At 36.4% G+C, this 25,639-nt stretch overlaps 1 protein-coding gene across 7 annotated transcripts in view; it reads right to left on the bottom strand.

The window, feature by feature from the left end:
- The window catches only part of NRXN1 (neurexin 1), a 921,413-nt gene that overhangs the window by 527,095 nt on the left and 368,679 nt on the right, over nt 1-25,639 (bottom strand). For all 7 annotated transcript variants that reach the window (XM_070734726.1, XM_070734725.1, XM_070734724.1 and 4 more), the window contains 2 exons: nt 25,462-25,635; nt 16,940-17,059 (listed from right to left, as the gene is read on the bottom strand). In XM_070734726.1, coding sequence (XP_070590827.1) covers nt 16,940-17,059; nt 25,462-25,635 — 294 coding nt within the window. The remainder of the gene's footprint in view (nt 1-16,939; nt 17,060-25,461; nt 25,636-25,639) is intronic.

Genomic DNA, 25,639 nt, shown 5'->3' on the forward strand with positions numbered 1-25,639 from the left:
TTATGACTCTGGATTAACACTGATTGGCCCATAAATTTTAGAATGACTTGTGGAATGTTTTTATATGGCTTTCAAGTTACTTTACTTTAATACTAAAGCTAGAGATTAGAAAAGTGGGCACTACGTGCAAAGATGATTGAGGGGAAGAAGAGGAAAGAAGAATAAAATTGTTGTTGTGTTTTACAAATATATGCATTTAGCAATCCTTTATTTCAACTATTAGTTGCCTTAGCCTGAAATTAGAACAATAGCAAATGTTTATTAGCACATTTCAAACTGCAAAATATTAACATTATATTGGAATTATCTTTTAAATTTCAACATTATTATGTTTTGTTCCACATTAAGCCCATTCTTCTTAATGTACAATGTACAGCAGGAAAATGTATCCAATATCAATTGGAAATTTCCAAGCAAACTTTTGAAAGGATCAGCAACCTTTGGAAGACTATTGTTATGCAGCTTTTATACAAATTAATCTTAGATACTGGTACTGAATTCTATTTTTTCCATACAGCTTCAAACAACATAAAGCAGCTACTATTTATATTAAATTAGAGATTCTGTAATTTCCCAAGGTATTCCAGAGTAATACAGTCTCAGAGTCACTATGATATATCATAATGGTAGCCCTCTTTGAAGAACTGATTCATTTCAGTTTCTTCCAGTTAAATGTGTTAGAGTCACCAGTAAACAGTGGTAGCCACCAAAAAACATTTCCCCAAAGCTGACTCTGCTTATGCAAAAAGGATACCAGGTCCTGGAAAGGGAAAAAAAAAAACCCTTTTCTGGCCTAGTACAAACTTTATGGAACCCACATGCTTTAGACCAGTGGTTCCCAACATGGGACCCATGCCCCACAAGGAGGCAATTTGATTTTTAATGGGGGCAATTGGAACCTTGTTTAAACCAAATTATTGGTCTTTTAGGTTTGATCCGCATGTGTAGGAGTTACTTTTTGAATAATAAGAATTATATGTCGTTGGTGGGGGAAGGGCATCAGGATTTTAGAGATGCTTAGGTGGGGCATGGCCAAAAAAAGGTTGGGAACCACTGCTTTAAACCATTTGCAAAACACCAGGAGGTCCAACCCACACAGCACCCAATACAGTTCAGTTCAGTACAATATGACCAAATTTTGACTTTCCTCCAGTTTCTACTAATCCATTCTTACATTTCATCTATGGTTCTAGTCATCCATCTTCTCAACTGTCCTGGATGTTGCCAAGAGATTTAATGGTCTGTCCTCATCTTGCAAAAACTGTGTTCATTTTTTTTCTAACTGTAAGGACATTTGCCTGAGTGTTGAAATTCCAGATAGTTTTCATTCCTGTGCGGTAGAAGGTATATACTGTTTAACCATAACTCTCTCAGCAGGACTTCACAGTATAATTCCTTCTTCTCTCTCCAAATCTTGTCCCCAACAGTGAAACACAATAACCTTCTCCAAATACCCTCAAATAACTCTTTCTAAATAATCTCAGTTTTCAGCTACAGTCACTTACATACCCTCCCTCAAACCATTCCTTATTTTTCAATAATTTTTATCAACCCCCTCCTCTGCCTCTGTGCCATTTTGAAGAGGAATAAGAACATTTTCCCCCTATTGATTATCTATTCAAAATAATTTCAAGTTTAACAGGGTATCAGAATGCAAAAGGATTTTTACAATCATCTCAAATATTTTATCCCCCCCCCCCTTATATGGGAAAGGATAATATATGAATTTGAGAAGCTAAACAATTAACAATTTACAAGAACTGCTACAATAAATAAACTATCTTTGTGGAGTCCTTGTTACCCTCTGAGTTTCATTGCTAAACTAGGTAACATCATCACTGCCATTTGGGAGTGGGGTTTGCTCTCATTTGGTGGCTTGCCTTTCAGTGTTGGTGGGAATGATCTTGAAGGTTCTTCAGTTGAGTTGTTCACTGTTAGCTAATTTTGAAGTTCATTGATTGGGGTAGTGTTTTTTCTTGATTGGCCTAAGGTTAATTTTAGTATTAATCTCTGCTCATCTGCGTGTTGGCTGCTGGTGAGGAGGGGTTTTGATCTTTTTGTTTTCTTTTGACTTTTTGACTATCTCTCTTGAATGGTAGGTAAATGTTGTTTATGTTTATGTTCCTGTTGATGGTCATAAAACAACTATTGTTTTTTCTAGCATTCAGATCACCACCTGACACTGTGTAATTCATAGTTATTAACTGAAGTTTATGGTGCTTTTTTCAGAAATATAAACACACATATTTAATATTCTTTCAGAATTTGATGACTGCTTCAAAACCTATGATGAACTTTTGAGACCATACCTCAGTGTTTCTCAGCAAAATGCTGAATTGTGACTTGGCAGCAAAGCAAATCAAGAGTGGAATTATAAGCAGCCTGCCAGCTGCCAGTTCTTGTGGCTGCATACAACAATTTTGCAGTATTGCATTGTTCCAACAAATGATGTTATGTCACAGGAGGCTCCTGGATATATTTACAGTACATAGAAGATTTTACTCTTGTATCCCATATCAGTGGTCCCTCAACACAGTGTTTTTACCAACCTGAAAAATCTCAATGGGTCTTAAGGGTTACTTTCAGGGAAATGATAAAAATGCTTTAGAGAGGCACACTACATTTTTTATAGAAATAAATAAAGTGTGTTTAAATTGCACACTTTAAATATCTAAATCTGGTTTCAATGATCTGCATTTCTTTATTTCATTCTAGAAAAAGTCTAACCTTCTCTAAAGGAAATTTATCATTTCTCTGAAAGCAACCCTTGAGAATTTTTGGCTGGTAAAAAGACTATGTTGAGAGGACATTCACCTGGAATACTAGAGGAAAAACCTCTATATAAATGGGTATATTGATGAAGCTAACAACATGGAATTTTATAAAAATTAAGCAAAAACAGGAACAAGTAGTAAAAGGATTGACGAGATATTGGCAGGATGAATTAGAAATTGATGAATGGGATATGGAAGGTATAATTGAAAATATTAAAAGAATTAAAAGCACAAGAATAAGAGAGATGAGAAGAAAAATACTACATAAATGGTATTATACACCAGTACAATTAGCACGTTTTCAAACAACGAGGAAAGGAAATTGCTGGCATGGATGTAAGGAAAAAGGAGTATTTATGCATATGTTTTGGGAATGTAATAAAGTTCAAAAATTAAATGGAAGTGAATAAAATTACGAATGCTAATTGGAAAATAACCAAGTAAGCAGCATTATTGATAAAAAATAGTGAGGCAAAATAATATGAAGAAATCAAAACTGCAGTGATAGAAAGCGCCCAGGCAACTATAGTGCTTGGGTGGAAAGATGATAATAAATGGACGATAAAAAATTGGTGCAGATACATGGTGGACCACATTCACTATGAAACTATGCAACAATGAGGCGGTGGGAGAAGGTTAAAAATTATATATTAACAATATCAGCAAGCGATGCAAATGTAAGAAATAAAATTCAATCACTTTATAAAGAATGAACAATGTAACCCAGAGATGAAGCAAATGAAGGACACAAAATAGAAACTTCCCTGGTGAAGGGAATTTTTATTTTTCTGTTTGGTGATGGTACACTTTTATGTTTTTGTTTTCTGTAAAAAAAAATTAAAAATCAATAAAAATTATATTGAAAAATAAAAACAAATTAAGCAAAAACATTGCTCTATATTGCTAGCCTTTCCAAACATTTACACATTCCCTCTCCTATCACTTTTGCATTTGTCTGCCCTACTATATCTCCTGCAGGAGACAAATATTACTTTGTACAGAAAATATCATAGTACAAGCCTAAGGTTATAAAGAGAACATTATCTTCGAAGTTAGCTGTTTCCTTAACAATGCCACATTCAGTCATTTAAATTAAGTACTGGTAGTAGTACCATTCAGTAATGATTTAGCCCTGGAAAATGATAAAGGCTTTGGGGTAAAATCACAGATATGCACATGTCTTGAGGGATGAAGATTATAAAACATTGAATTATATATTTTTAAAAAATTCTTTCTCATAATTGATTGGGATTAATGAGAATCAGAAAATTAATTTACAAATTTGAGTCCGGAATTATTGGAATTTGATCTAACATATCACAGTGGATTAAAGAAAATGGATTTTTTTTTTCTAAATCTGTTTTTCATTATAACTGGTACTACATTCAATTATTGAGATACTATCTCTTTGAATATTTTCCAGCCATAAAGACTTTTTCCCTAAGGGATTTATAGATGAAAGCCCATTAAATATGCCTTTTCTACTTGTCTCTTAAAAAGAAGAAGGGAGGGAGAAAGAGAAGGAGAATATAAAAAGAGGCTAAAAGGAAAATGTAAGACTAAACAGAACCAGTTTATTTCCAAGAAATCAATTTATTCCCAAGGAAATGCCTCATGACAGGGTGGTCCAGATCAAGGGGGAAAAAATGGATCTCAAGTATCAATAGAACTTATTTTTGTGAATGGGGGGGGGGATATGGAACAGAGTTTAAGAAGGAAGGGCTGGTAAGTCTTCCAGAAGGGGAGGGGAGGAAGGCACTCAATTTATGGCTTCGGGAATACAAAAATAAGACACACAGTGTCATACAGAAGCTTTATTTTTAAAAGTCTGAGGATCTCTTAAAATATATGAATATTCAAATATTAGAAATTAAAAATACTTTTCAAAGAATTTTCTGAAGCATTTTAAGGCAAGATAAATTTTCCTGGAGGTTTGGAGCTTTTTAATAGAGGGAGAAAATGTGTGTATGTGGCAGGGGGAATTACAGTTATATGTAGGATCTAAATTAAGAAGGGGTTAATTGGAACATGGCACAATTCCAAGAAATGATTTCATGACAAGCAAAGAAGATTTTTCCTTCACTCTATGCAATATTAATAGATGAAATTCACTGCCCCAAAATATAGAAATTATTGCCAGCTTAGGTGTAACACTGGAATGAGATACATCTGTAGTAAATGGAACTATCAAAGTGGATGATTACTGATACCAGCTCACTGAAAACTAGAAGCTGAAAAGCAAGAACACATGACAGTTATTATTTTCATGATATCCTTACTAGTTGAAATTGATCTACCCTTCTCTGTCTTAGTTTACTCAAGTTATATCAGGTTGAGGATTCCAGACAATATGCCCAAAAGATAAAAAGAAAGCTGGCTTAGACTGATTATGCAAGGCATTTTTAAACTTTCCTTAGTGTTTATTACTATGGGATTTCACCTCTCTTCTGCAAACTAAGGCCACCTAGCAAAATCTAGCTGGTTTCCATAGCTGTCATGCAGCAAGATCTGCTTGTCCATCTGGGCATTATGGCCATTGGAAGGTTGACAGAGTGATCATTGAGCCAATTTATTTCCCATTGTTCACTTCTATGTAACATCTCAAACTTTACCTGCTAATATTTCAAATGGTATTTTTTTTTAAAAAAAAAAAATTATCTCAGGGATTGCCACAAAGGAGTCAATCCATTCTCCAAAGCTCCTGATGGTAGAACAAGAAGCAATGGGTGGAAACTATACAAGGAGAGAAGTAGCTTAGAGGAGGTTTCTCCTAACTAAGGAGAAATTTCCTGACAATTGCCTCCGGAAGTTGGTGAATACCCCAACACTGGAAGTTTTAAAGAAAATCTGTTTGAAGTAGTGTAGGGTTTTCTGTCAAAGAAGGGGTTGGACTAGAACACCTCTGAAGTCCTTCCAACCCTGTTATTATTATTATAAAACTGGCTGTCAGTAAATAGATAAACATTCCAATAACAGCAATCCAGCAATTCTGGACAGGGTTGTACTGATCCTAATGGAGATGGTTTGTGACTTGAGGGTCTGCTTAAGCAGCAGATGAAAGTCATATCCAGGAGTCCTTTGACCAGTTTTGCATTGATTACGATTCTACCTGGGCCAAGATATTGTGATATTGCTAAGTCATTATCCAATTAGACTGTATCTGGTGCTTTTCTTGAAGTTGCTCCTTAAGTCAGCATTAGTACAAAGTGTAAGAAACTTTGGGGCAATCCAACAGTCTACAATTACACCTAAATTAAAATCATTTTCCTGAATCCAACAGTCTACAATTACTGTATGCTCCCAGGTTCAGCTGAAAGTTCTTATCATTTCCTATAAAGCCATAAATGGGCAGCATTAGAATAGATGAGACACTTCACCAAAACTAAATATGGTTAAAACAACTGGTTGAAAGTCCCTAAGCTTCAAGTAGTACATGGAATAGGAGTGAGAGATAAGCCTCCTCTGAGGTAACTCCCACTTTATGAAGTATCCACTCCCATACCCCAGAAAGTCATGCAATTCCCAGTTGATTAATTGTGGGAGCTTATCTTAAATATGTTTACTTTTTAGAATGATAGTTTTATTGTGTTATTGTGGGGATTTTTTTGGTCTGCATTTTATTACTGCCTACCACCTTCTGAGTCCTCTGGGATTGGGATGGGTTATAAGTAGCAATAAGTAAAAGAAATAATAGGCAGAAGTAATCAAATTCTATTACTTTGGAATATTGATGTGGAGTACAGTTATTATTGACTTTACCATCATAATAAGGTTGATTGGGAGGATGATGAGTCAGTAAATAAAATGACTTACATCAACATGCAAATCCCTCAATGAATAGATCTGGAATAAGAGACACCCAAGAAGTAGTTATACAAAAGGGAAGAACTGGATGTACTAGTGCCTGCTATTGTATTAGATTGCAGCTCCCACAATTCCCTATAAACTAGGGAAGCTATAAGCCAACAGAAATGAAGAGGACATCATATTAGAGAAGATTGGGCTCATCCCATTTCTATATACTGTATGCAACTTATTTTTTCTTGCTTCAAGTTTTTTCACAAAGAAGTTTCAGAGTCTTCCCTGTCAGAAGGCTTAGTTGAGAAAATAAGAAATAGGGAAAGTTCACAGCTAAAGCTAAGATCCAAGGGCATGTTCTATCAGCTGCAGTACTGATTCTTGTCATTCTTGAGGGGTGTATTGTAGGAATAAGGGTGATCTCATCATATAGTGGCCTGTTTGTTAATTCAGGAAATGCAGGAATGGTTGTTTTTTTTTTAAAAAAAATATGTTAATAGCAGCTCCAGGGAGGATTGGAGTTGAAACCTGGGCACTGCAGAAAGGAAGGAGGAAATACTTTTCTAACAAGCTGCTATTGCAATGAAAGGCAGATACACCTCCAAGATGTTTTCCTACGAAGTACACAATCTCTAAATATTTATTTGATATATGAGAATTATGTACTGTATCTCTTTCAGGTGCACATAGCCTTTCCTCTTCTAATTTCCCCCATCATAACAATCGGTAGGTAAAGCATCTGTGATTGATACCAAGTTGCCAAATTTACTTAATAGGCTTAAGCTAGACTTGTCCTTGGTTCATGCCAACTTCTCAAGTATATCACACTGAATCTCACCAAGTATATGATATAATATTCCCTTCTGGGCCCATATAAATTTTTAAACCCATTCTATCTGAACTGCAGTTAAAATCCAGTTTCTTCCCCATAACTTCTATTTTTAAAAAAAATCTATTTAAAAGAACTGTTCACTAAATCTCCTTGGTGAATATTTTCCCTAAGTACCCTTTTGTTTAAATGACAATACTCAGGCTCCAGTATACCCCAGCATGCTTCACTGATCATGAGATAACATTTATCATTGTTTTGACAGTTTCCACTCCACAAAGATGATATTTTATGAGACCAAGCCACTACATACATATCTTGCTATGATTACGCTGGAGAAGTATATACTGAAATCAGAAATATGCAGTAACTTTATACTTCCTTCAAACAGTAAGGAGAACATTTGATACAGATGATCTAATTTTAGGTAAGGAGCATCTTCAAGCCTATCCTTATATAAAATCTGGCTGTTTTAAGAGAACAGCTCAGACACCAAAAACCCTGCTGTTATTAATACTTGGGCTGTTTTTTACAAGACTTTTTTCCCCTCTCTTCAAAGGAGCCATTTGTAAAAATGATCATTATGTGTCTTTTTCACAGTTTCCTATATAATCCCAGTTCTCTAAAATAGTTTTTTCCCCTCCTACTGGTTGTCTTTGTGCTGAACAATATATAACTTCTTCTCATTGTATTTTACCTCCTAATATTCCGTTAGACTTGTAACTACATGAGTCTCATTGTCAAAAGAGAAAAGAAAAATGTGTTCTGAGGTCAATCACTATATATTTACAATGTTTCCTTTGCAATAAATGGGGGAAAGTATTTAGACCTTCAGGGTCAACAAACTGGCTTTAGAGATAAATGGGTACATGCATATCAACCGGCAATTATGAAGATCCATCATGGGCCACTTTCTCTCTTGCTATATTAGCCTTCACCATTCTAGCTGTCCATAGTGCTTCAGTAGTTATATATTATAATGAAAACTTTAATTAGGACTTTGCTAACATCAGTGAAAAGAGAGTTCCTGAATTATTCACTAGAAGAGTGCTGCTCTTTCTCCCACTTTTTCTGTGGTTCAAATATGGTCATAATGTCAACGGCCCCATTCATTTAGCTAGCATAGAAAGGCATTTGGGTCATTGTTTAACCAAGAGTACAATTTACTGGACCTTAAAATAGTTACAGAAGAAAATAAAACAAGCTCTGATAGTTTCATGTGCAAAAAGTATAATTTACTTTCCCTTTCTTCATTGGCCTACCCACAGTTGGTATTCGCTATCCAATCACTTTCATTTCTTTTTGTTTGGGGAACAGGCTCTTTGTTCTGGCAGTGCAAAAAGCCACTGCAACAACATCGCTAAGAAGTCCGCAAGAGTTGTTAATCTAACCCTACGTAGCTTCTGCTCTGGAAATCTCACACTACTTACCAGAGCTTGCAAAACTTTCGCCAGACCCATCCTCGAATACAGTTCATCTGTTTGGAACCCATACCTCATTTCTGACATTAACACCCTTGAAAATGTCCAAAGATAATTCACCAGAAGAGCACTTCACTCCTCTACCCATAATAGAATACCCTAGGAAACTAGATTTATAATCCTGGATCTAGAAAGCTTAGAACTATGATGCCTTAAACATGATCTAAGTATTGCCCACAAGATCATATGCTGCAATGTCCTGCCTGTCAATGACTACTTTAGCTTCAAACACAACAACACAAGAGCACACAACAGATTCAAGCTTAATATTAACCGCTCCAAACTTGACTGTAAAAAATACCACTTTAGTAATTGGGTTGTCGAAGCGTGGAACTCATTACCGGACTCTGTAGTATCATCCCTTAACCCCCAACATTTTACCCTTAGACTATCCATGGTTGACCTCTCCAGATTCCCAAGAAGTCAGTAAGGGGCATATATAAGCACACTAGAGTACCTTCTGTCCCCTGTCCTATAGTCTCTTCCTATATCTCATCTATCTTCTCTACTATATCCTCTATAACCTTCATTGTATATTATTGTGTATTGGACTAACTAACTAACTAACTAACTAACTAACTAACTAACTAACCCCAACAAACAACTTTGGGAGGCTTGCACTGTCCTAGGCTTTGAACTGGCATTCTTGGCATTCCTTTAACTCCCACCCACCCCCATAACTTCCCCACATCCCTACCACCATTGCTGTCTGACTGTAAGCAGGAGTTGCTTTGCAAGCCAATTTGCAACCATGACACATAGTTAGGATGGTATTACTGGCCTACGCAGATGAAGGTGAGAGATCAGCATTGGACTGCACCATGTAAAGGGAGAATGTTTATGTCCAGCACAATGATGCAATGTCATACTCAATAATAGATCTTAGCAGGACATCAGAATAACTTCAGGTTATTTCATGGATGGAATTATCCCACAGCTTGAAAATGTCATATATTTAAATACTCATACAATATGCTCCTCTTTCTGAAGATTGCTTTGCCCTCTGTGACATGGGTCTCTGTTCTTTATTATCATACCCAATCATATTTGATACTAGCTTAGTAGTATTAGAGGTGAAAGCCTATGTATGTTTTATCAGAAGCATTTCCTATTTAATTTAATAGGATGTAATCCCGATTCCCAACTAGCCAACTACAGTTTAAAACCCTGCTGTTCTGTTTAAGAAAAGTAACAAATCTTATGTTCCCGGGTCACCCTGACCCGGACCGAAAACTCTTCATTTGCAGTGCTTATGTTTGGTCTTTTTGAAAGCTTTTTTCACTTGGAAAGTAGTCTGAACATTTCTGCACACAATGATATGAAAATTGAAATGAAAAAAGTAAATCTTATTGGTTTATTTTGCGGATATAATGCACGCCCCCCCTGTTTTTGTGAAATTCTTTTCAATTTATGGATAGTTTTGCTTGCAAAATGCATTCTATTTTACTAAAGTTGGTATGGGATTGGTAGCTTGAACATTTCTGAACATAATGATATGAAAATTGAACTGGAAAAATTGATGCATATTGGTTTATTTTGTTGATGAAATGCACGCCCCCCCCCGTTTTTTTTAAATAGTCTTCACTTTATGGATAGTTTTGCTAGCAAAATACATTCTATTTTACTAAAGTTGGTGTGGGATTGGTAGCTTGAACATTTCTGAACATAATTATATGAAAATTGAACTGGAAAAATTGATGCATATTGGTTTATTTTGCACATAAAGTATGCCTCAATTATTTCAATTTATATAAAAATTATGCTGTTAATTTCAAACTTACATACTTTTTTTTAGTAAAATGGATTTGTTTCATAAAATTAGTTCTCTGGCTACAATGTGGTTGATTTTCAAAAGGATATTCCAAATATTTCTAGACAAATATGTATAAACAGTGACAATAATGGCACACAGCAAGGCCGAGGGGGGGTGGCCCTTTTGTGGCAAAAATAAACCAATAAGAACCATTTTTTTCAGTTCATTTATATTTTTCTTATATTCAGAAATGTTCAATTTAGTATATCAAACCTTTTGGGGGAAAATTCCTTAGGGATTTGTAGCCTTAAAAAATAGAAATTGACACGAAATTAAAAAAGGATGGGGGGAGGGGCTTTTTGATCAAAATAAAAATATAAGTCTCAATTTTTCCAGTTCAATTTTCATATCATTATGTTCATAAATGTTCAAACTAGTTTTCCAGTTGAAAAAGTTTTCAAAAAGATCAAATTCAAGTACCTAAAAAAAATATTTTTGGTCCGGTCACATACGAACAGAAACAGATTCAAAGTTATGATTTTTTTTTGCCCAGAAAACAATTAGCCACCACCCCAAAAATATTTTTTGATGATCAGCATTGTTAAATTGAGTAAATGAATGCCTAAGATTTTAAAGAATATTTCGGATTTGGAGCATAAAAAAATAAAAAGTGAAAATGGTTGCAAGCAGCCAAGGGGGGGGGGAGGCCTTATTTCTGATGTTAAAAAACCAATAAGAATCATTTTTTTCAGTTCCTTTATATTTTTCTTATATTCAGAAATGTTCAAGCTACCAATCCCACACCAACTTTAGTAAAATAGAATGCATTTTGCAAGCAAAACTATCCATAAATTGAAATTTTTTTCACAAAAACGGGGGAGGCGTGCATTATATCCGCAAAATAAACCAATAAGATTTACTTTTTTCATTTCAATTTTCATATCATTGTGTGCAGAAATGTTCAGACTACTTTCCAAGTGAAAAAAGCTTTCAAAAAGACCAAACATAAGCACTGCAAATGAAGAGTTTTCAGTCCGGGTCAGGGTGACCCAGGAACATAAGATTTGTAACTTTTTTTGCCCAGCAAAAACTAAGCCCCCCACCCCCCAAAAAAAATTCTCATAGAGAGAACCCCTGAAATGATGAAACTACATGAAATTTCAAGTTTCAGATATGCAGGGAAATTTTTTTACAGGGACTCAAACTTGGCTTCGGGTCACATACGACCCGAACAGAACAGCAGGGTTAAAATGTTGTATAGTTCCTCTTCTGGGAAAGGTTTACTATTTTGTAATTTTCTCTTACTTTAGGCACAAGATATATAAGCAAAATATTTTTTCCTGAAACTAGCTGTAATTTTTCAAAGGTGATTGTCCTAGTTCTCTTAGACTTACTTAAGGATTCTTTGAGGATCCACATACTATTGAGTAGGATTTCAGCAGAACAACTATCTAGCTCTCTTCTCGAAAACAGTTTATTGTTTCTTAAAAATAATTGTTAACAGCTACATGTTCTATTTTCAGTTCTTTTCTGTCACCTTAATAAAGTCATAAAGATAATCTTAGGAATATAGAAGCATAAAATTTGAATTGTATTATGTTATTATTGTAAGATTTTATGCACAAAATAAACAATATTTTCAACAAATTTCCCTAAGTTTTCAAGAATTAATATTAGGATTTATCTTCAAGTAAATGTTTTATCCATGATATTTCAAGTGTCCTGTCTGAAACCTCTTGAACTCTGAAAAAAACATTTCATTGTTTCATTATTACTATTACTATTATTATTATTATTATTATTATTATTATTATTATTATTATTATTATTAAATATTGGCTTGCTACTTAGCAATGAAACTGCATAGCCAATATTTATTTTTTTAAAATAGAATATATCATTTTGAATCATTTTGTTAGTTGATTTAATTAATTTTAAATTTGCAGATTTCATTATCTAACACATTCTTACACTTTGCCTTAGATCAGTTAAAATCAGAAAAATACTGACTTTCAAAGAACTGTAAGTCATAGCATTTATTTACTTAAATATAGCCACCCATCTCATAGCAGTAAGTCAGAACACAAATGATTAAACTAAGTCCTAACTAAAATGATTTAACTAAACACAAGACAGAAACTTAAAATGGTAATTACAGTAATAATTAGTCGGATTTTGATCAGTACAACCAAACACATCTACCAATTGTGTTACTGCAATCTTTTGTAACAAGAATGATACTTGGTTCAAGTTTCTAGCACTTTGCAGAAGATCAACAAGGTTTGGACAATCATCTGCATACGGCAAATGCTGCAACAATCAAAGCATGATTGCTATTTCCCACAAAATAACATTTCTTAATGGAAAGGACCTTTGGCAAATACATTTCTTTTAAAATGACACTCATCTACCAGAAGGAACTTTGCATGGTAAACAAAATAAAGCTCAATAGTGTAAATCAATCATTGAAAACAATCATTGTTTTACAATATTGTAAACCAATCATTGAGAGCAATGAAAAACATTCATCCATCATCTCCCATGCCAGTTCTCTTAACATCCTGGCTCCAGTATCTGGGGTCAGATTTTCACTGTTTTCCTGAAGACCAACAGAATCAGAATCCGAGGAGAGACTCTTCCATAAGACAAGTGAGGCCCCATCACATGACATTCCTTCATTGAGGTGACCCAGACCATGCCCATCCTGCCAGATGTAATTGGGATAGACAGAAACCATTGGGAATAGGTGGCTGCGCAAATAATATTCCCTATGCCACATATGGCTTTTAATATGATAACCAGCCCCTTGAATTATACCTGGAAGCCTACTGAGAGCCGGTGCAGGAGTGTTAGATGGGTTTACTAACGTGTGCTGCTACTGCAGTGCTGTCACATTCTGGACCAGGTGCAGCTTCCAAAAACTCTTCAAAACAGTCCCATATGAGTGCATTGCAATAATCTAATTCAGAGGTGATTGAGGTGTTGTGGTTAGCTCTGGCCCAGCTCCTGCCCCAAGGACTGTGGATGTGGGGGAGACATCCACATGCTGCAGTCCTGTTTTGCCCTCGGTGGAATCTGCTGATGAAGGCTCCTCTGACCAAGAAGACATGAGTGACAGGGAGGAGGAGAGTGTGGCAGACAGTTCAGAAGGAGATCAATTATCTAGCTCCTCCTTGGATTCAGAAAGAGCTAATGATACAGCCACGCATGCGGAGAGCGATGCATAGGCAACAACAACTGAGAGATTATTATCAAAGAAAATGAGGCCACCTGTGGTTGGGTGGGGCTGTGGTCATTAGTGAGGCTGCTATAAATAGCAGCCTGTGGGTTTGGCCATTGTGGAGGATTATCTGATCGTTGTGTTTCGTGCCTGCTTTACTGACTTTGACCTTTTGTGTGCTGATTTTTCCCCGCTTTGAAACTAAACCAGAGCAAAGTGTGTTTCGCTTTGTGAAAGAAGAAGGACTGTGAATTGCCTCACAGCTGCAAGCTAAGTATCACAGAACTGATAAGGGACTTGTACAAATTACCAGTTTGTTTGGAGACCAGTGCTCTTCACTATACCAAAAGAGGTCTTGGTTTAAGTGAATTTTCGTTATAAAGAACATTGTTTTGAATTTTCAAACGTGTGTGTGTCTGAAATTTATACCTGTGAATTTTGGGGAGGAGTGTATCAGAGAGCCCGACAGAACATGAGGTAAGAGTGTGAGTGGTGTATAGGTATTGAACAAAAGCCCTCTTGGCTATGGTTACCAATGCCCTTCAATACACAAAGTCCAGGAGAAACTCCAGATTAAACAGAAGCTTTGAGTGAAGGTCACCCTAAACTGAGTTAAATATAGTAAATTACTAAATACAGAGGATCCTAAACCCACAAACATTCAGTCTTGTCTGCAGATCTGAAGCCAATTCTTCCCCATCCAGGCCTATATACCCTTCAAGAAAGTACTTCAGGAAAGCATCTTGACATCAATTTGAGACATATGCTAACAATGTAGTGCTGAGTTGCACCTTAGTAATATAATTGTTATATTCATTGCTAATATATCTGATACTGGCCTTTCAAACTGGAATATGGCAGACATATATTAATGCATAATTTCAGTACACATTTCTCTCAACCACTACATTTCCATTTATCACTTTTGTAAATTTTGCCCAAGTTCTATGCAATGGATACAAAGGACAAAAATAATATCTCAAAGAATGAGGCCTGAAGTGAAAGCTAGAGGTGATACAAAAGTGAAAGCCTCCATGAATTGGGGTCACCTTGGTTGACACTGTGAAAATATCATCCTGAGTACAGTAATAATATCTGTACCATTTCATGAGTTAAGTGAACAGCAATGAACACACAGTGATCAAAAGCAAAGGTTTCAATGTTCCCATAATAGTTAGGGTTTCTCCATCTACTCTCGTTTTGAATGTAATCTTTTAAAAAACAGACTTTATTTTAACAAAGGTAAACATGTGTCTCTTAAAGACAATAAAGTAGTATAAACCAACTCCAACCCATTTCTTAGGATAAGTTAGGACAGGAAATGCAGCACTTTTGCATATTTGTTCTCTTAGCATTATTCTTACTCTCCCCCCCCCTCCCTTGTCTGCATTAAGAATGCAGTGTACTTAAAAATAAGGTAATGCTGTTTCCATGAGTTTACTGAAACGTTAAACAAATTCACGGTTGCATTTGCGATCGTATGTCCCAGTGCACTGTCCCATAGTGACAAGCTGAAAAGAATTGATTTACAAATATAGGATTGCAAATGTTTTAAAAATTGGTTTAATGAAAACTAGTGTTCATGTCTCACATATTACCCACTCTTGTTTATTTGATGAAATATACCAAGATTTCTTGAAAGTAACTTGCTTAATCTTACTCACAGCAGAAATGGAAATTCTCCCACCAGATATTTTCTAGTGGAGACTACTAAATTACTAAACATAAATTCATCATGTACTGTTAGTAAGCAAAGATATGTATTGCGACTTTTGTTCATCATTGTATTGACTCATGTCAGAAGATTCTAACATCTAAAAACATCGTTCCACCATCCCTAAAGGTTATAGAATTAATAAGTGATACCAAAATTTATTCATATGACATTTAACTGAAATAAAGCCTGAAGTCATTATTTGATGGAATATTTCAGGTCACCTAAACCTATCTGGTGTAGGAAAATAAGAAAGAACTGTCATTTATAATTTCAACTTTCTGGAATAATGTTGCAAAGTTATAATACATCTCAGTAAAACAAGAAATGAAAGAAGTCAAAAACATCAGCCTAATGTTAAGAAACGGATACCAGGAATAAAATCTAATATCTTTCCAAAATTACAATTCTATTGGTGTCCTGTCTGCTAAGGCAGTTCTGTATTTAGGCAAAACCCTACAGTCATATCAGGGACATCTAGTATTTATTGCAGAGTTTGGTAGATAAAGGGGTGTATGAGGTGCAGGGAAGGGTAGCACCTCTGGTGGAGGGGTATGTCATGTCCTTTGATGGCAACTCATTTAGGGCAGCTTTTAGGGCAGCTCGTCATCTTTGGTCCCCACCTGACACTCAGCTCTCACCTGTGGCTCCTAGCCACTGTAGCATGCACAGCAGCCACACTCCAGACAATAGCTTCAACAGGCTGGCCAAAGCAGTTTGAGAGTAGCTGATGGGTCATTAACCTTCGGCGAGATAGGGACTTGTCTATCCTGAGCATGTGAAGGCAGATTCTGGTGGACTGAGTGAATGAAACCTACTAGAATAAGTCAACGGTCATGAAGGTGATCTCTGCAAGTGATGTGGTTCATGAAGAGCATGGCACGACACAAAACGTGCCCTGGTTAACCACTAGGAGAAGGGAAACTCTGATTGCAAACCTCCATTGCCTTGTGGCTATATCCATCGTTGGAAAAGGCTTCAGGAGTAAACCTTGAGGCAAAATCCAGAGCCAGAGTCTCGGAAGCAGTTCGTGACTGTATACAGCTACGCTCCGATAACTCCTGCATCATAGCTGGAACCAATCGTATTGGCCTTTGCCATCCCATTTGATTATTTCAGAGATGTGGAGAGGGGGGATCTGCTGCTTGGATAACAGTCTATCCTCCATACTAACCTAACTAGGCTTTGTGCTCTGGGGAGTTCAGAACATAATACCATGGTCTTTTGATACTGAAGGATGCCAATGCAATGATAGATAAATTGGTTATAACTTATTAAATTAATGCATCCATTTGGACATTCATTTCAAGACAATTTTTGGAATCCTTTTTAGAGAGAGTAGAAAAAAAGGAAGTCATTCGTGTACTCACGGTCATTGCACAGTGTCCCACTGAAAGAAGTCATGCTACAGTCACAGCTAAACCCATCCCATTGCTGCAAGCAGACACCTTGATTGGCACAAGAGTCTTCTTGGCATGTGGTGCTGGGACCTAACAAGAAAACACACCATAGAAAAGAACATGAAGGTCTGTCATTCAGAGTGATCATATGTGACATTGGATCACACAGGGTAGTTGCCAACATCTCATGTTTATAGAGTAAATTATGGAAAAAGAACTGATAAGGGGATTGGTGTAATGCATATTATTAATAGTATTCAAGTTATGTAAAGGCATATGTTTTTTTGTTTGTAGCATGAAGATATGAATTCATCTGGGATGATAAAACATAAGATAAGCAAGTAACTCAAGCAAAAGGAAGTGGCGATTCTCACATATATTTCTAATTTTACTTTAACATCTATAAACTATTTTCTCCAAAACAATGAGTTCTACTAGAGATTGCAAAAAACTGTAAAAAACAAAAACAAAATAGAAACAATCAGAAACAAAGCCACACATGTCATATTAAAAGCAAGCAAGGAAAAGAAAAATACAGCTATCCAAACAGTGATTTGATGAACAGCTATATCTAGTGACAGTCAGAAGAGCTTTGGGTTGGCATTTTTAAATTAAGAAAAAACATATTTCCTCATTAGCAGGAATGTTGGCAAGTATCTTTTTACATGCTTTAAATTGTCCCATGCAGGTTTTTAAGAACAAAGGAGAGAGATAGAGAAAATCAGCCAACTATGCACCAACATGCTAAAAAAATAAAATAAAATGACATTCACACATGAGAAACAAAACTATTCTATTTCTAAAGATCATAATTAGACCACTGGGAGAAACAAACAAATAAAACATTAAAGAAAGAGGCATGTCCAAAGCACTGAAGCAATCACTATACAAAAAAGACACAAGACTGAAAGCCTGCATTTTAGTATATCCTGGAGAAGATGGTTCTTTGTGCCATATTTTTAATAGGAAAAAGAGGAAAATGAACTACAACACACAGCTATCAGCACAGAAGTGGCTGAAGGTTCTCAATGTGTTGTATGGGTTTCAGTCTTGTTTAATATACACAAGGGCATCTACCTTGCAAATCAGCTTTCATCAATGCAACTTTGTCAGCAAAATAAAAAAAGCAAAATATATTAAATGTTAGTAAGCAAATATTGAAATGGCAGCAAACACAGAGAAATTGTTCAGAGAGAGAAGAAAAAGTGCATGCTGCTCTCAAAGAGGAAAAGAAATCCCAAGTAATGCAAATAAATTAATGCTAATAGACATAAATATCCAGGCAAGCCAAAATGAGAATGCAATAATTTGCCAGCATTTACTACAAATATAATGGTTAATTGAGCTGATGGCATGTAATGAAGGAAAATTAAAATCATTTCTTTTCATAGGATAAATGTGAACACATTAGCAAAAGGAAATGGATGGTTTAATCCTGAGTAGCCATTTGTTATGTTCAGATATAAGCAGGTCAACTGTTAATACATTATCCTTTGCCATCTTAATTCTCTAGAGGAATTGAAGGACCTGGAGGTGCCCACATGCCACAGAATTGCCATGGCACTTACTAGCACCCTTGTGACCTAATTAAAATATACAGATAAGCCAAAATATTGGCATTCCCACCTTTCCTTAAAAATATTAATATGCCCTGAGGTAACTGACCCAAGTATATAGCATCCACCATTTGTATTCCATAATCTATATAGCAGACACATAAGTTTTGGTGTATGACTTAACACAATCTTCTAAATAGTTAAAGAAAAAGAAAAAAAATACATTCAATGAAGAATGTAAATAGATGCTCTTCACTGCATTATGATAGTCATTTTGTGACTCCATACAGGTCTTTCCTAGCAACCAATTTGCCTCAAAATTCCATATATGTGTACAAGACCAAAATGTTAAAATCCCTGGATTCAAATGTACATTAAGAACTATATAATTGAGTTCACATCCTACATGAGTCAGTTAAATACCTAGTAGCTGTTTTTGCACAACATGTTAAGCTTTGTTTTTAATCTTGTTTGTTTTATAGTTTAGCTTCTTATTTATTATTTATTATTTTATATGTCAAAATGTGCACAAGATAACAGATATAGTATAAACATAAAAGCAAAGTAGGTATAGGCATATTTGGACAATAGGACAGTAAGACAGGGACAGTAGGCACAATGGTGCACTTATATATGCCCTATGAACGTGCACGCAGCCCAGGAAAAGATTAAGAAGTTAACTGAATATTAAGTAGTTGGTAAGTAGTTAATTGAATATACTCTTCCATGTTATGCAAAATATCTTGTTGTCTTTCCTTTCTCCCAAGGATCAGAAGGAGACTGGTGTGGCATCAAATAGCAACTAACACATGTGATTAAAAGGCACATGCTTTTGTGATCTACAACTCATTTCATCTGCAGTCAAGAGGGGGGCTTAGATCACAATCAAAGCTCTAAACCCTTTTCATATGATACATGTAAAAATAGGCACAGCTTTGTCCATTTGTTCAAGATTGATTCAGCCATACATCCCTCTGATGGTAAAATGAAGACCCAGTTTGTTGGGGGAATATGCTGACTCTGAAAACTCCTTAGAGAGGGCTGTAAAGCACCGTGAAGCAGTCTATATCTATATCTATGCAATTACTATTGCTATTCATGCAGTTGCTTTCTTGACTTTTTTGGAATCCAGCAAACAACTCACAATTACTATATCTGATTGATATATTTTAGTTTGTATTTGACTTTATTTTGGGTAAAAAAGTCTTTTGATTTGTAAAGCGTGATTGATGTACGTAGTTTGGCGAACACACTGTGATGAAGCAAACTGTATATTAGAGGTAGGAAAGTGTGTTGGATATCTTTGCTGCCTTGAATTATTTGTAAAAATACAAGTAGTCCTTGACATACAACAGTTCCTTGAGTGAACATTAGAAGTTAGGATGGCGCTGAAAAAAGCGACTTAATGCTATTTTTCATACTTACAACCAGGGGTGGACTACTGCCCGGATGAAGGCAGGCGCAGTGGGGTAGCAAAATGGAGCTCCAGCCCAGAGCACCCAATTTGCACTGAAAGAGGTTGAAAGAAAATGCAGGGCATCCTGCATAAGCCATGCCCACGGTGTGGTAGTAAAAATTTTGGTAGCCCTTCACTGCTTACAATCATTGCAACATCCCCATGATCATGTGATCCAAATTCAGAGGCTAGCAACTGACTCATATTTATGATGGTTGCAGTGTCCCGGGCTCATGTGATCACCTTTTGCAATCTCCAGACAAGCAAACCCAATGAGGAAGCTGGATTCATCTAAAAACTGTTACTAACTTAACAACTGCAGTGATTCACTTTATTTACTGTGGCAAGAAAAGTTGTAAAATGGGGCTTATCTCACTTAATAAATGTTTTACTTAGAAAGATACATTTTGGGCTCAGTTGTGGTCATAAATTGAGGACTAACTGTAATAAAGGCATGATATAAATGAATAACATAAATAAAAATAAATGCATCAAAGACAAATTCCTTGTGTATCCAATCACACTTGGCCAATAAAGATTTCTATTCTATTCTATTCTATTCTACTCTATATATTGGAAATGTGTGGTGTTATAGATTTTTTATTTTTATTTTTATTTTATTTTTTCTCTTATTTATTTATTTATTCACTCATTCATTCATTCATTCATTCATTCATTCATTCATTCATTCATTTATTAGATTTGTATGCCGCCCCTCTCTGTATATATTTCAATACATATACCTAAAGAATTTATCAATACTATACACATTTCCCAATCAATCAAAATTCAATAACTTATTTTTACACCTAATCTTGCTGTTATAAAGCAGTCTGTTTTTGTTTTTCTTCACACTCCGCCCTCTCTATCTCTTTCTCCTCTACCTTCTTACTCCTTCTCTTCCCCTTCCTACTTCCTTCTCCTCCTTCCCTTCTTTCCTTCCTTTCTACTTCCTCTTTCTCCTTCTAAACCTTTCCCCGAGTGAGTTTGATTCTAATATATATTACATTTAATAGACTAATACATTTTCCGTATTTAAGTTTTTAGCATTACTTTTAAAACTTCTTGTTATTTGACATCATATCTATACTCTTAAATCTTTATTTTTGGTATACAGTATGTTATTAATCTAATTCTAACTTAGTCTAGTTCTGAATCATAGATTTATTTTGAATGTGCCTTGGATGAAATCAAAGAAAGTATTCTTTATCACTGCAAAGAATTACATTGCAAGGAATTGCATTGCATTGCAATATCTGTAAGTGAAGGAAATGGAAGTAAAAGGTCAGGGCAATCTTAATAAATTGAGATGCACACAAAACATAATAAATTATGGGGCAATTTCATGAGAACCCAAAAGCTACTGAGCCCTGAGTGGAATAGATATGGGAGGAGACTGAAGAATAAGAGGACATTAGATAGCAAATGAAAAGCTCGAGTAGGTACAGAATCTGAAGCAGGAGTGCCCATGTCAGGTTGTCTCTTTTTGGATGTAGAAAAGGTAATCTGTGTTTTAAAAATGGCATATTGGCTGTGGTAGGATCTGTGTAGCTTGGGAGCTGCAGTTATAGAAAGTCTTCTATCAGACGGTCCCCTTTTCAGTACTAGAACCTAGATCTAAGTAGAGTAGAGCTACTAATTTAGCTGGGCCCTCCCCCTTTGACTTAGCGACCAAACCATTAACCACTGTTGTTAATCTAGGTCATATAATGATGTCCTAAATTGACATCATTATCAAACCCCTTTTCATGGTTTTATAACAAAGACCTAAGTATAGATTGAATATATTCAGGGATAATGTTAGATTCTGACTGCATCAATTCAGATTATTTTCAGCCTTTCAGTTTGATTCTGTAAATAAGTTTGATTATATAAATTACTTGGCAGTTAAGGTTATTCTTAAGAATTTGGGTGCTACATAATTAAATGATTATTTTAATACCAAGATGTAATCGCTAACAAAAATGTATCACCATCTGCCCTCTTTCTCACTTGCACTGTAATCTGTTATTTGCAAGCTTTACAAAATAAAGTGAAATTGCCTTTAGGTGTATAGAAGCTATGAGTTACACTTCAGTTTTTTAACATTAATCATCAAATTAAATTTAGAATTCAAGTCATAAGGCCTTAAAAATTCAAACGAAAAAAATACCATGTGAAAAATTAGATAATGTGAATGAACATGTAAGTAGTAAAAAGCTGAATGGCCAAATTTGGGGTTTTGGCTCTTCATATCAAACCAATCAGCAGACCTTCACTGTATGCAGAAAAAAAATCTTCTCAATTCAAAACATCTGCAATTTTTTTGCTGCAGGCAGATGGCTTTTTGGGTTGCAATAGGAATATTAAATTTTGGAATGTCTACAGTGGGAGAATGGTGTTTTAAAAAATAAATACTACAATAACATATGTGAATATTTAATTGAAGCCTCATCCATTTTTACATCTGTACTAAAAGGGAGGGAGCTTCCTTTGTGTAGTCATGAATTTCATCTTGAGTGTCTTCCCCATAGATGCCTTTGATGAAATTTCCCTCTCTAGCTGCCATATATTACTATTGGATCGCTAGAATGAATGTTGTGAATAGCAATAGCACTTAGACTTACATACAACTTTCCAGCACTCTAAGCAGTTTACAGAGTCAGCATATTGCCCCCAACAAGCTGGGTCCTCATTTTACTGACCTCAGAAAAATGGAAGCTTGAGTCAACCTTGAACATGGTGAAATTTGGACTGCATTATTGAGGAACCTTAATTATAGGCCACAACTCTTAGTGAGGAGGCAGAAGATTTTGGTTCCTTATTCACACAAAGGCATAGAATAAAATTCATATTTAAAAACTGAGAGATTAGCTATTGAGGTTATGGACTGGACCAAGTTTCTTTCTCTGAAATTATTATTTTTTCTATCCAATAATGGTTGCTTACTATTAAAAGAATATTTACCAAATCCTATAGTACAGTTCTAAAATATTATTTCAGACCTTCTCCATGACCTTGTCTGCTGGGATCAAGGATATAAAGAGCTAATATAATTCCAGCCTATGCAGGAAATAGTCACGAAACAATGCCTGATGAAATGTTTGGTATACAGTGGTCCCTCGATCATCGCGAGGGTTCCGTTCCAGGACCCCAAGCGATGATCGATTTTTCGCGAAGTAGCGGTGCGGAAGTAAAAACACCATCTGCGCATGCGCAGATGGTGTTTTTACTTCCACCGCCACCTGCCCTTCGCCCGCCCACCCTGTTGCTCGCGCCTGGGGTTTCCCCGCGCGCGTGCCGCCCGCCCGCCCACGCCGTTGCTGGGGCCGCTTCCCAGCTGGGAAGCGGACCTGGGATGTCCCCAAGCGCGCGCGCGTTGCTGGGGCCGCTTCCCAGCTGGGAAGCGGACCTGGGGTTTCCCCAAGTGCGCGCGCACCGCCCGCCCGCCCACGCCGTTGCTGGGGCCGCTTCCCAGCTGGGAAGCGGAGCTGGGGTTTCCCCAAGTGCGCGCGCACCGCCCGCACGCCCACGCTGTTGCTGGGGCCGCTTCCCAGCTGGGAAGCGGAGCTGGGATGTCCCCAAGCGCGCGCGCGTTGCTGGGGCCGCTTCCCAGCTGGGAAGCGGAGCTGGGGTTTCCCCAAGCGCGCGCGCACCGCCCGCCCGCCCACGCTGTTGCTGGGGCCGCTTCCCAGCTGGGAAGCGGAGCTGGGATGTCCCCGCGCGTGCCGCCCGCCCACGCCGTTGCTCGCGCCGCCGTTGGGGTCTTACCGGGGCAAGAGGGGGAAGACCCAGGGAAGCCACCGAGCAGCTTATCTGCCCGGCGGGAAACTCCACCATCTACGCATGCGTGGCCATAGAAAAAAAAGGCACGCATGCGCAGATGGTGGAGTTTACTTCCGGGTTGAAAACTCGCGATATAGCCCTTTCGCGATGCTCGAGGACGCGAAACTCGAGGGATCACTGTAATGACTTATTTATTAATTGGATACATCTTTGAAATCAAAGAGAAATGATATGTGTCATACTATGTTTTGCAAAAAACTGTTGCTAAATACATCTACAGATAGGTAGATAACAGCTATAATCAAATTTAATTGGGCACATTTAAAAGTAACTATGATTGAATGTTGCTTTAAGATAATTTCTTCTCTTGGTGAAGAATCTGTATTATTTTCTTCATAGCTATACTGTATAACTATTGAACTGGCTACCTCCTGGAGGCTTATACAATTTCTTTGCCTGGGCTTCAAACTCTGATGTTACTGAGTGGTCCCCCATCCATTTACTTATTAGATATTTAGCATCTGGAGATCTAACTTTTGCCAACTAGCTGGAGAACATAGTACAGCATCTGAAAATTCTTGTTCTACAAATATAATAGAATGATTAGTCCTTCCTAATTTATTGGTTGAGTTGTGCAACCATTTCCTTATCTCACATTACAGATAAATATGCAAAAGCTAATTGGTGGCCCTTCATCGCTAAGTTTACAAATTATGTCAAATATATGCCCATGAAAAAAGTATGAAAAATTACCAGTTGGTGGGATGCAGATAAATAACTGCAGTATTGATATAATTACCAAGCTGGGCAATTGAAGATGGTTTCCATTGGAAAACATTTTGTGCATTTTTGTCAATTCCAATGAAGAAGAAACTAAACTGAATATTAGTAGATGAAGATTATTTATGCCTGCCAAATAATGTTTTCTTCTCTCTAAAACCTTCAGTTATATACAAAATATTTCTCAAGGAGTATACTCCCTTATAATTGGAGAAACATTTGTTTTGATCAAAGCTCTTACATTTTATTCCATTCCATTCTATTCCATTCTACATAAGGAAATTCATCAGTGTCCTTATAGTGGCAGGAGAGGAACCAGTAATGTAAACAGCAAATATATCTGTCAGTTTTTCCCCCAGCCATTTCAGGACTGGTAGACAACACTTTAACTTGGCTGTCTGGAAGAGTCCCTAGACTCAGACTTTCTATAGAACCCTAGCATCTCCTTTTCATTTAATGTGTAGAAATGTGCATGTTAATTAAATTAGTTAATTTATACTCTAACTACTATCTATGTACTGCAGTGCTCTAACTAGTATCTATTGACTGTGATTACGGTATATAAAATGCTGCATGGGAGCTAATTAGTACAATTAATTAAGATACTGCACAAACAAACCAAGACAGTAAGAGCAGAATTGACCAATTGCGTTCTGATAGATAACTTAATATTTTCAAGCTTGAATTGAGTTTTGTGCCACGGGAGTGCATTTCTCAACCAATAGAATCCACTTTCATTAATTATGTAACCTATCTACCATAATTTAACAACTGTAACAAAGGACAAATTGATAAAATGGGAAACTGGCAGGTTCCAAATATAAATAACTTAGCAAAAAAAGTGCTATAGCTCCCCCAACTATGAAATTAAAATTAGAAACATTTTGGTTACATTCTAAGAGTTTGAGACAAGTCTATGAAATGATCAACCATACCTTCACATCCTCTTTCTATCTGTCCATTGCAAAACAGAGCATCTGAAATCAAATCTGGAAGCCGACCATTGAGATCCACAGAGGCAAGGCAGCCTTGAAATCCTTCTTTGGCATGGACCAATTTTGGCAAGGATTTATAAGTTTCTTTTGCTACGCCTCCAATATACAAATCACCTAT

Source organism: Erythrolamprus reginae, chromosome 1 (assembly GCF_031021105.1).
Source record: "Erythrolamprus reginae isolate rEryReg1 chromosome 1, rEryReg1.hap1, whole genome shotgun sequence".
Taxonomy (NCBI): Eukaryota; Metazoa; Chordata; class Lepidosauria; order Squamata; family Dipsadidae; genus Erythrolamprus; species Erythrolamprus reginae.